This window comes from Thalassophryne amazonica, chromosome 9, assembly GCF_902500255.1.
Source record: "Thalassophryne amazonica chromosome 9, fThaAma1.1, whole genome shotgun sequence".
Taxonomy (NCBI): Eukaryota; Metazoa; Chordata; class Actinopteri; order Batrachoidiformes; family Batrachoididae; genus Thalassophryne; species Thalassophryne amazonica.
Genome location: NC_047111.1, coordinates 103980035 through 103992790, shown reverse-complemented (window position 1 = coordinate 103992790; position 12756 = coordinate 103980035). Strand labels below are relative to the sequence as shown.

At 42.0% G+C, this 12756-nt stretch overlaps 1 protein-coding gene across 1 annotated transcript in view; it reads right to left on the bottom strand.

Annotated features, from left to right (window-relative positions):
* Positions 1-250: 250 nt before the first annotated feature.
* tmem218 (transmembrane protein 218) overlaps positions 251-12756 on the bottom strand; it is a 31098-nt gene continuing 18592 nt past the window's right edge. Inside the window, exon 3 of the mRNA XM_034178883.1 lies at positions 251-609. Coding sequence (XP_034034774.1) covers positions 475-609 — 135 coding nt within the window. The 3' untranslated portion in view covers positions 251-474. The remainder of the gene's footprint in view (positions 610-12756) is intronic.

Here is a 12756-nt window from a genome sequence, read left to right as displayed (position 1 = left end):
TTCTTAGATAAGACATTTGATCAACATTGTTGCAGTCAACCTAGCTGGAAATGGGTATTGGCCAGTTTATTTTAAATGTATTACATTTAAGTCTTCCAGCAGACCCTACTTTAGTTACATCATCAACCACATTTTAGAAATCAGCATCTTTAGCAGACTAGGAACTACAGTAAATATGGTCAAAATGATCAGACAAACACACCAAAAACAAATGTTTATTTGCTTTATTAGTTCAAAAACATATTTAATACAAAATATAAACAAACAAGTTGCAGTTTAGCCTGTGATTTCTTTTTTTTTTTTGGTCATCCAAAAATGCATCAACACCTTACAAACTCTGCCCCCCCCCCCCCCAAAAGCTCTTTTTTAGGATACATTCAGTCTGTTCCCAGATGAAGAGGGGCCTCTCCATGCCCTCACACTTCTTAAACTGTAAGATTCACACTCCTGGTGCCAAGTTTGACCCTGGCAGTTCTAGCGAGTCTTTAAGGGTTTGGCATAAACGAGCTCCAGGAAATGAAAAGGAAGCAGCATGAAGACGGCCAGCAAAAAGATTGAACTCACCACTGCCAGCAGTATGTAGCGACCAATGAACAAAGTGTCCACTATCTGCAGAGTAAAGAAAAAAAAAAGAAAAAGAGTGATACACTGTGTTAATTAAAATTACATACTAATGGATGCAGACAGCCTATGTGCATGGGAAGAAACACTGCTGTCCATCAACTGACTATTTAAACTGTCCGCCACTAGATGTCACTGGAAGGCTTTCACATAGGCTCAAGCAAAGAGACCCAGTGGTTTTATGAGAAAGGCACTTGTTGCTGTTATTTCCTATACTGGACAATCCATTCAATAAGCATCAGGGTGCAAACATGAGACTTTAGGACAGTGTTTTTGCACACACCCCCATCTCCCCAAAACTCATTTCTTTTTTGATCTGTAAACCCGTACAGCAAAACCATGTCAATTTTTATTTTTATTTATTTATTTATTTTTTTTTACAAGCAGACATGTTTACAAGCAGTTCAGTCAAACAGCAAGTTATTGTCTCACACATGGTTTTCATTTGGAAAATTTACATGGGGCCCCAACTAAAGAGTATTTCAGAAGAAACTAGAGATCTGGGATCAAACTCAGAAAAAGATAACCCCCCCATACTAGCTGCTTGCATATATATCAGTGGAAGTAATAGGTGATAAAATATTTGAATTTTCACACTGGTCAAGTCACCTCTGTAAATGTAATTGATGTACAGCGCAACCAAAAAGTATTCACAGCAATTTGTTCCACATTTTATGTTGCAGCCTTATTCTAAAATGGAGTGAATAATTTTTCCCTCAAAATTCTACTCATAACACCCCATGATGACAACATGAAAAGTTTTTTTAAATGCAAATTTATTGAAAATAAAAGCCTAAAAAAATCACATGTGCATAAGCGTTCACAAACTTTGCTCTACAGCTTCAAGTCTTCTTGAATATGATGCCACAAGCTTGGTGCACCTACCTTTGTTCAGTTTGCCCATTCCTTTTTGCAGCACCTGTCAAGCTTCATCAGGGAGTGCCGGTGTACAGTCATTTTCAGATCTCTCCAGAGATGTTCAATCAGATTTAGGTCTGGGCTCTGGCTGAGCTACTCAGGACATTCACAGAGGTGTCCTGAAGCCTTTGATATCCTGGCTGTGTGTTTGGAGTCATTGTCCTGCTGAAAGATGAACCACTGCCCCAGTCTGAGGTCGACAGCACACTGGAGCAGATTTTCATCCAGGATGTCTCTGTACATTGCTGCATTCATTTTTCCCTCAATCCTGACTAGTTTCCCTGTTCCTGCCACTGAAAAACATCCCCACAGCATGATGCTGCCACCACGCTTCACTGTACAGAGGGTGCTTGGTTTCTTCCAAACATGACGTCTTGCATTCATGTCAAGAGTTCAATCTTTGTCTCATCAGACCAGAGAATTTTGTTTCTCATGGTCTGAGAGCCCTTCAGGTGCCTTTAGGTAAAATCCAAGCAGGCTGCCATGTGTCTTTTACTAAGGAGTGGCTTCCGTCTGGCCACTCGACCATACAGGCCTGATTGGTGGATTGCTGCAGAGATGGTTGTCCTTCTGGAAGGTTCTCCTCTCTCCACAGAGGAATGCTGGAGCTCTGACAGTGTGACCATCAGGTTCTTGGTCACCTCTCTGACTAAGGCTCTTCTCAGCTGATCGTTCAGTTTAGACGGGTGGCCAGCTCTAGGAAGAGTCCTGGTGGATCCAAACTTCTTACATTTACAGATGATGGAGGCCACTGTGTTCAGCGAGACCTTCAAAGCAGCAGAAATGTTTCTGTACCCTTCCTCAGATTTGTGCCTCGAGACAATCCTGTCTCAGAGGTCTACAGACAATTCCTTTGACTTCATGTATGGTTTGTGCTCTGACATGCACTGTCAACTGTGGGACCTTATATGTAGACAGGTGTGTGCCTTTGCAAATTACATCCAATCAACTGTATTTACCTCAGGTGGACTCCAATTCAGAATCAACTTTATTGTCATTGCACAGTAAACCAGCACAACGAAATTTGCTTGTGCATGCTAAAAAACAATGCCTACCCTCACACATAACTTACACACACACACACACACACACACACACACACACACACACACACACACACACACACACACACACACACACACACACACACACACACACACACACACACTTCAGCAAATATTAAGAACATCAGGAGATATTTTTTTGGGGGGGGATGACGCAAGGTCAGAAACTCTAAATTACACCATTCCAGCCCGACATATGTCTCATATTGCACCGTCCCCAGCAGACATAACTCATATTGTTCTAATCCCACATTGTCTTCATCCCATATTGCACATATCCCTCTAAAATGTCATTTGACATTTAAAATACCCAACTTTATTAAAACCCTTAAATAGTTAAAAATCAACCCAACATTTAATAAATATGCCTAAAACGTTAAAATGGTTACAATCAGATATTGCACATGTTCCCCATTATTCAAATTAAAGTAATGCAGTTGTTCTGACTAGAGCTTGGGCACATCTGTTCAGTTCTGCAATGGCTCTAGGAAAGAAGCTGTTTTTAGCCTTGTGGTGTGGGCTTTGAAGGCCCGATAATGCCTGACGGATGGAAGCAAAGAGAAAAGGTGGTGCGAGGGGTGGGTTCTTGTTCCGCAGAGGCAGCAGGTCCTGAAAATATCATCCAGTGAGGGCAGAGGGAGACCACTGATCTTTTCTGCTGTTGTTATGACTTGTTTGATGGATTTCTTATTGTTTAAAGAGCAGTTAGCAAACCATGCTGTAATGCAATAGGTTAAAACACTCGATGGAGCAGTGAGAAAAGGCCTTGAGCAGCTCAGCAGACAGGTTGTTCTTCTTAAGTATTTGTAAAAAAAAAAATAAAGCCTCTGGTGCACCTTTTTGACCACAGCAGATGTGTTTACTTCCCATTTAAGATCCTCAGTGAGCCAGGTGCCAAGAAAATTAATGGTTAAGGGGGAGATGTGCTTCCTGAAGTCAACTATGAACGTTTTAGTTTTCTTCACATTCAGGGTCAGATTATTTTCTGTGCACCATTCAACTTCATCTCTGCAGAATGTCTCATTGACGTTGAAGATCTGTCCCACCACATGGTGTCATCAGCAAATTTTATGATTTGCTGCAATTAAGCTGTGGAAACATCTCAAGGATGATCAGTGGAAACAGCATGCACCGTTTTCATGTTGACATTATGGGGTATTTTATGTAGAATTGTGAGGAAAAAAATTATTTCATCCATTTTGGAATAAGGCTGTAACATAAAATGTGGAAAAAGTGAAGCACTGAATACTTTCTGTACTTTTATTTAACAAGGAAAGTCCCATTGAGATTAAAAACCTCTTTTGCAAGGGAGCCATGGCCAACAGGCACCAAAGGTTACACAACAATTACAATTAAATTCACACAACTAAAATAACACAACATTTTAAGGAAGTCATTTCAAGTGCTCTCAGTCTGGACTTAAAAGAGCTCATTGCATTGTACGAGGTCTATTAGAAAAGTATCCAACCTTATTTTTTTCAAAAACCATATGGATTTGAATCACGTGTGATTACATCAGACATGCTTGAACCCTCGTGGGCATGCAAGAGTTTTTTCACGCCTGTCGGTTACGTCATTCGCCTGTGGGCAGTCTTTGAGTGAGGAGTCGCCCACCCTCTTGTCGTTTTTTCCATTGTTTAGGAATGGCTCAGAGACTGCTGCTTTGTTTGATCAAAATTTTTTCAAAACTGTAAGGCACAACTGAGTGGACACCATTCGATAAATTCAGCTGGTTTTCAGTAAAAATTTTAACGGCTGATGAGATTTTGGTCTGGTAGTTGTTAGAGATTTTGTATACATGTTATCACTGTTAAACGTTTGTACATTTGCCTTCTTTCTCATGAGAACGGTGTTGTGCTGTTTTGCACTTCACCCTGAGAACGTACGTGTTATTCAACCTTTTTTAGCTTTGTCTTCTTTCTCATGAGAACGGTGTTGTGCTGTTTTGCACTTCACCCTGAGAACGTACGTGTTATTCAACCTTTTTTAGCTTTGTCTTCTTTCTCATGAGAACGGAGATGTGCTGTTTGCACCTGTCTTAATGCAATCCTGAGAATTCAATTTTGTTTTGACGTTTGTGATGTGGTGTTTAGTGTGAAGGAGTGTGGAAGACAGGACACTTCAGGCAGATGCAGAACAGCTGATACCTGCAACAGACGAACGAGATGTGCTGACCTGAAGTGTTCTTCCTTACAGCTGCACTTATTGACGTATGCGTTTATGTTATGGGAAGAAACTTGTCTTGCGTCATTACCCCCACCCTTAGGACAAGTTTCTTGTTTATGTGATGAGGGCGTCTCTTAATAAAAAGAGCGGAAAAGCAGGCCAGACTTTAGTGTAGCCTTGGTGTACAGCCTGGCCGCACTCCGCGCGTAATATTTGATTTTCTGTCTCACTGGTGTTTCTTGACTCTGTTTGTCTTGTTAAAGGTTTTAAAAATGTTTGGAGGAGAAAATACCCAACATTGACTGGGGGCTCGTCCGGGATCTCAACAACACCGGAGGTGTCCGGCGGAGGTCGTCAAGTCCAGACGTAAATCCTTGGCCAAGGTCTGATCGATCGATTGATCGTGTCTGCAATTGTCGACCACCGTTGGCATCGTCTGGTTGACGAGATTTTCCCGAGGAAGACAGACAGGAAGTCGAGTCAGTGAGTAAAGTTTCTTTGTAAACAGTACTGAGTGAGTGGTGATCAGATCACATAAAACAGTTAAATTCCGCAAGCGATGATACAGAATCGTCTGTTAATGCAAAGCAGTTAAACTCTGTAAGGAGGGTGCGGACTCCTCTGTTTATATATGCGTACCGGTAGGGGATAAAAGTGATCACATAAAACAGTTAAACTCCGTAAGCGATGATACAGAATCGTCTGTTAATGAAACACAGTTAAACTCTGTAAGGAGGGCGGACTCCTCTACGGTTGCGAGGGACGCAAGTAGTTAAATTCCGGAAGGAGGATACGGACTCCTCTGTTTTAATACGTAAAGGAAATCCCGGGTAGAAATACGTGCACTGTAAAAAAGCAGTTAAATTTGGCAGGGACGGCGGAGTCCCCTAATGCAGGACATTAGTTAAATTTCACGGGAGGGCGAGCTCCCCTGACATAAGAATACGCGTACGATTATTAGGAGTGTTTCTATGTGTAAATAGTGTTTTGCGCAAGTGTAAATAACTGTGTGAAAGTGTAATACTTTGGACAACGTTAGTGACAACCGTGCGTGTGGAAGCAGAGGCAAGTGATTCCGCTTCCTACGGGGAGGTGAAAGGAATCAACCACACGACGGCAAATTAATTGTCACGTCCAAAGAAAGTGTGAAAACTTCAGATTTAGAACACCCTAGGTGTGCCCCCGTCTGAAGTCCAAATTATAACAAGGGATAATAAAAATGGGGGGTAAGACGTCTAAAAATAAGGAAAATTTATCAACTGACGACTGGAAAGTTATGGAGGCAAAAAATCCAAAAGCAACAAAGAAATTGGAGACCTGGATAAATAAACATGACTTTGACGGACGACTGAACCTGATCAGTATACAAAAGCTGAAGAAGGAGTTAGAACGGGAACATAAAGGTGATGAGAAAAAGATGCAGAAAGTAGGGGCAGATTTAGTGGCATTTTGGGAGGAAGAAGCAGAGAACAGACAGAAAGGAGCAGAGAAGCGACGATTAGAGAAAGCAAGGAAAAGAAAGCTGTAGGTAAGGCAGAAGAAGATGTGATAATTCAGCACAGAGAGTCAGAACAGCCTCAACAATCACCGCCGGCTGGATCGTCGGTGACAAAGAGACCTTTATCTCCTCTACCAGAGGATGACGATGTACCGCCACCACAGTATGATTTGGCGGTAAAACCTAAGGTAAAAAGAGAAAAACCAGAAAAACCACAAACACGCAGTCAAGCGAAAGTGCCTACAGCCCCTCCCATGGTGGAACATAGTGATCAGGGAGGTGCCTATCCTATGATAGAAGTACCAAATCCTCGTGCAGGAACAGCAGGACAGCTACCAACCATGCTCGTTTATCGGACATGGAATGCTGATGATATCAAAGCAGCAGTCGACATGATACCATCGCCACATGTCGATATTGAGGGATTTATGCAGGATATAGAAAACATTAGAACATCTTACCACCTTAATGGACCTGAAGTCCAACAGGTGTGGATGAAAGCATGTGGCCCTAAATGGAGTCAGGTACGCGGAGACTGGAATCCTGCAGATCAACAAGGCGTACCACTGACACATGATGATCTAGTCTTGAAAACAAGAGTGGAAGCTATGATTACACGTGCAAAAGGAGTGTTAGGACCAAAGATAAATTATACTGAAATTACCAGGACAACTCAGAAAGAAGGAGAGCCATGGACAGAGTTTAGGTGCAGATTTGAGAATGTGTTTAGGGTCCATAGTGGCATATTGCCAGAAACACCTGTGTATGAACAACAATTGAAAAACGCTCTGATCCAACATTCCAATAAGGATATAAAAGCTTGGATACAGAAACATTGGATTGGATTGCCTACAGGCACATTGGAAGACACACATACACACTGCTGTCATGCAGAAGAAGTCTTAAAACAGAAAAAGACAAGAAACAGCGACAAAGGAGTGTATGTAGCACATGGAGATGATGAAATATATTACCAGCAGGGCAACTTAAGACAGCAGAAGCAGTGCAAACGCCCCAAAAAGCCATGGCAAAATAGACAAGGTGGACAGCCACAACGTCAAGGACCATGGCAACCACAACAGCAGGGAGGGCCACCACGTGGTCCCCTGATTTGTTGGAACTGTGGAAGAGAGGGACATATGTATAGAAATTGTCCAAATCCACCTACTGAGGGAGCACCAGGGAGAATTCCACAACGGAATAATCCTCCGCAGCCACAGTATCCACAATGACTAGAATCCATAATCCATGATTCCATATCAGATAGGCAGTCTGAATCTGTATGTATGGATCTGTGTGCCTTGCTGGGAAATCCGGTACCAAAACCAGAAGTGACTTTGTTGGTAAATGGACGACCAGTGACATTCCTTTGTGATACAGGAGCATGTAGAACCACATGTAATGACAACATACCTGTCCATCAATTAAGCAACGAACTCTTTAGGGTTCGCTCTGCAAATGGACAAACATCAGACGTCCCTATCACCAAACCCATAACGTTGACAGATCCATTTGGCCTGACGTGTACTATGTCAGTGTTAAGCATGCCACAATGTCCAGTTAACCTCCTAGGACGAGACGGATTGACTGCATTGGGCTTGTCCATAATTGTGGAACAAGGGAAATTAGTTGTTGAACGCACAGGAGGCGTTAACATGGTAAGAGAAGAAAGCGCTGACCCCACATTCCACTATTACTATACATTTGACATCTCAGAAGAAGATGCTGCAGGATGGGGTAAAGATGTCGTCTTGCAAGCGACAGCCCTACTAAAAAATCCTGAACAACAGATGTCACCACCTGACCTGCATGTCACAATGTGGCATAAAGATCCTCCAGGTCCGGATGGTGACTATGAAACTAAATTGAAAAATGTTTCACCTGTGAAACTGACAATGACCGATTTGATTCATGATGGCAACTCAATAGCCGTCATAACAGTAACAGGCGCCACTGAAGATGTATCAAAATTGAAATTCACAGGTATGCCGTTACATATGTCACTTTGTAAGCCATATTTGACAGAATGGCAAGAATTGGGACTGACAGTCATAACAGCTTTGTCAGCCTCTGATTGGAGTAGAGTTGGCCCACGAACGGAGTTCAGTCCATCAACCAAGTTGTATAAAGTGCTAGTTAATGTCTCATTGGTGCTGACAGCTGGAACACACATTGATGCGTCCACTTCACAATCCTGAGTGTTTCAGTTGAGTCCTGAAGAGGATGCTCTTCTCTCTTCAGTACCGTCAGGATTGTGGACAACAGGTCCTTCAGACGTAGGACTGATTAAAAATGCACAACCTGTAGTTATAAGGCCAAAAACAGAATACAGACCATGTGTAAGACAGTATCCATTGAAACCTGATGCAATTGACGGAATCAGGCCAGTAATAGAGGATTTATTAACAGCAGGAGTAATAGTGCCATGTCCAGATTCACCATGTAATACACCCATATTTCCTGTGAAAAAGGCTCCGCCCTCAGTGGGGTGGAGAATGATTCAAGATCTGCAGGCAGTAAATGCTGCTGTGATTAAAAGAGCACCATGTGTCCCAGATCCACATACCTTGTTAAATTCGCTGAGACCAAATTCTAATAGTTTCTCAGTAATTGACATAAGTAATGCATTTTTCTCTGTGCCAGTGCATCCAGATAGTCAATTCTGGTTTGCTTTTACCTTTAAAGGACAACGATATACATTCACCAGATTACCGCAGGGTTACGCAGAGAGCCCAACTATTTATTCTCAAGTCATGTCAGCATGTTTAGCCAATTTTGTTCCACCGGCAGATAGCCAACTATTAGTGTATGTTGATGACATTTTGATTGCCTCTGACACACGAGAAAACTGCATAACTGACACAGTAGCATTATTACGTTTCTTATTTGATAATGGCCACAAAGTGAGTAAAAACAAAGTTCAGTTGTGTAGGGATAAAGTAAAATATTTAGGACATGAGTTATCAGCCACAGGGCGCACGATCCTGTCTGACAGGAAGGAAGCAATTTTGCACGCTCCAAAACCACAAACCAAAAAGCAGATGATGTCATTTCTTGGATTGACAAATTACTGCAGGGCATGGATTCCTTGCTATGCAGAGTTGACTAGTCCACTTTCTGATTTGATGTACAAAGATGATATTTCAATGTCAACCGTGTTGGAATGGAACAAAGATGCTGAGGAAGCCTTTGTAAAAGTAAAGCAAACATTAGTGTCATCCACAGTTTTGGCACTACCAGATTATAGTAAACCATTCATTCAAACAGTTGATTGTAAGAATAAGTTCATGACTAGTGTTTTGGTTCAAGTGTATGGCTCAAAATTGAGGCCAGTTGCCTACTACTCATCTAAATTGGATGCAGTAGCAAGTGCTTTACCACCATGCGTACAGGCTGTTGTTGCGGCCTCTATGGCTGTTCAAAGTAGCAGTAATGTTGTTCTATTCCATCAGTTGACATTGAAAGTTCCACATGCAGTCTCTGCACTTTTGTTGCAGACAAACATGAGCCTTTTGTCCCCAGCAAGACATCTTTCGTGCATGTCCTTGCTATTATCACAGCCACACCTTACGATAGAGCGATGTACAACATTGAATCCCTCCACATTGATACCTTTACCTGAGGATGGTGAGCCGCACAATTGTCTTGATGTAGCAACAGTTTGTACAAAAGCACGCCCAGACCTCCGGGACACACCCATCCCAAACAGTACAATCGTGTATGTGGATGGTTCTTCCACCAAAAATGCTTATGGACAAACGCAATCTGGATATGCTGTCGTCACAAATTCAGAAGTATTAGATTCTGCTTCATTGCCATCGTCATTTTCAGCACAAGCAGCTGAATTAGTTGCTTTAACTGCAGCTTGCTATCTGTTTGAAGGTACGGCTGTAACAATTTATACAGACAGCCAGTACGCTTTTAGCACAGTGCATGTGTTTGCAAAACTGTGGGAGGAGCGTGGAATGGTGACGTCGTCTGGAAAGCCAGTGACTCATGCCACTCTCCTAACTGCCCTACTGCAAGCTGTGAAGTTGCCTCAACAAATTGCTATATGCAAATGTGCGGCTCACACCAATGGCTCTGACAGTGTTTCAAAAGGAAATGATTTTGCTGACAGAGCAGCAAAAGAGGCAGCAGCAGCTCCTTCTATTTTTGTTGTACAGGAAACTACCCCAGAGTTGCATTTAGGTCATACACTGCTTGCTGACATGCAACAGCAGGCAACTGACAGAGAGAAACAAATGTGGATAGCTAAAGGAGCTACGTATGCGAATGGCTTGTGCGTATGACCACAAAAGAAACCCATATTGCCAAAAAATATGTTTAAATGGGCAGCTATTATGAGCCATGGCGTGACGCATGTCTCATCAGGGGGTATGATATCGCAATTGCAATCTATTTTTTGTCTTTATGGGTTCGAAGCATATGCAAAACAGCATTGTAGAGCATGCATGATATGTGCAAAACACAACTCACAAGGCAATTTGAGACCCCAAAGAGGTAAATTTCCAACACCACAATATCCCTTTCAAGTGATTCATATGGATTATATACAGCTGAGTAAACATGAAGGGAAGGAATTTTGTTTAGTCATAATTGATGCCTTCTCAAAATGGGTAGAATTGTTCCCTACAAAACATGCAGATTCACTTACAGTGGCTAAAGCATTATGCAAAGACATCATCCCACGATTTGGAATACCAGAAACAGTCTATTCAGATAATGGAGCGCATTTTGTTAATGCAATAGTGCAATACGTAGGAGAAGCACTACAGGTTAATCTCAAAAATCATTGTTCTTATCATCCACAAAGTGCCGGATTAGTGGAAAGGATGAATGGAACAGTAAAAAACAGACTTAGAAAGACAATGGAGGAAACAGGCAGACCATGGACACATTGTGTAGATTTGGTAAAAATGTATATAAACATAACTAGTACCATGGGGTTGACACCGTATGAAACATTGTTTGGCAGAAAATATCGATTGCCATATTATGGACAAATTTGGGATGTACCTGAGGAAGCCAATTTGGCGGATTACATGAGAAAAATGTTAGAAGGACAACGAGGGAGAGTTCCAAACACTGATGATCCCATTTCTCCACAGGAGGACCCTAAAGTGGTACCTGGAGACTGGGTGTTGATAAGAAGCATCAAGAGAAAACACTGGCATTCACCTAAATGGGAAGGGCCCTATCAAGTACTACTCACAACACCCACAGCTTTGAAAATTGGGGAAAGAAGTACATGGATTCATTTAACTCACTGTAAGAAAGTCATTTCTGCAGACACAGACAAACAGTAAGAACAGTAGGACAAGACTAGTAATAGTGTGTGAGCTTGGTGTTGAGATCCAGGTTAGACACGAAAGCTAGCAGAAGACATTAAGAAGCCACTGTTCTGAACATAGGTGTGCTGTAGTGTGCAGAAATGGCGAAAGAAAAAAAAAAAAAACGGGGGTTTCTGGACCCCACGGACAGTCCTTGTTATGCTACTTTTCTTTTTTGAATTGGGAGTATTATTAAAAGCCATGAGCACGGGACATGATAATAAGGATCACATCCGCAGATTGCAGAGACCAAAAAGAAGTAACAAAGACCCCAGTCCGATAATTAATGCCACAGTACATAGCTGTGATGGGAATAATGCATACCGATTTGGTGTACAGGCCTGCATTCCTAGAAATACTTCTGTGATCATCTCTGTACCATATAGTGCTCTTACCCATGGAATGCCGGATGGTGACAGAGGGACTAATTACGGAAATAGTTTCTCATGGTATATGACCAACGATCAACAAGATAGGAGATGGGAAACGTTGGTAGCTGATGAATGGAGTAGATGGACACCAAGATGGGCACAAACCGAGTGGGCTAAGTACCAGAGTCAAAGTCTCAAAATGTATCAAACAGATGATAAGCTGTCTATAGTGGTGAATACCACAGAAAAAGGAACCATATTCCCACCTGATATAGAGGGAGACTGTTGGTTGTTCCTCCTTTGGGTATACAAACAAGGAAAAGATCTGTATTTCCATTTCTTCCTCTGTGAAACAGATAGAGTACAGCAACCAATATTGACCGAATTAAGTACGTCAAAGGGGGTGTCCATACAAGCAAAGGGGGTGTCCATACAAGCAAAGGGGGTGTCTGTACAAGGCACAAAAGACATGAAGGCAGATGACTGGTTCCTAGTAACTACTGGAATTAGTGGACAAAATAACAATTGGCTTTTAATGGCAGAACAAGCAGGACTAGCAGCAAAGAAGGACTGTGTTGTATGTATGGGACCCAGACCTATATTACAGGTAATACCGGCAGCATTACCCAAAGACTGTCTACTGACTGCTATGACACAGACATACATTGCGGCAAACAACAAATGTTCTAAGTGGAACAAGATCTATCCAGTGACCAAATTGACTAAGATTAAACCTTTATTCTCAAGCAAAGTTGGGCATGCTAACCATACATGTGTACACTTGA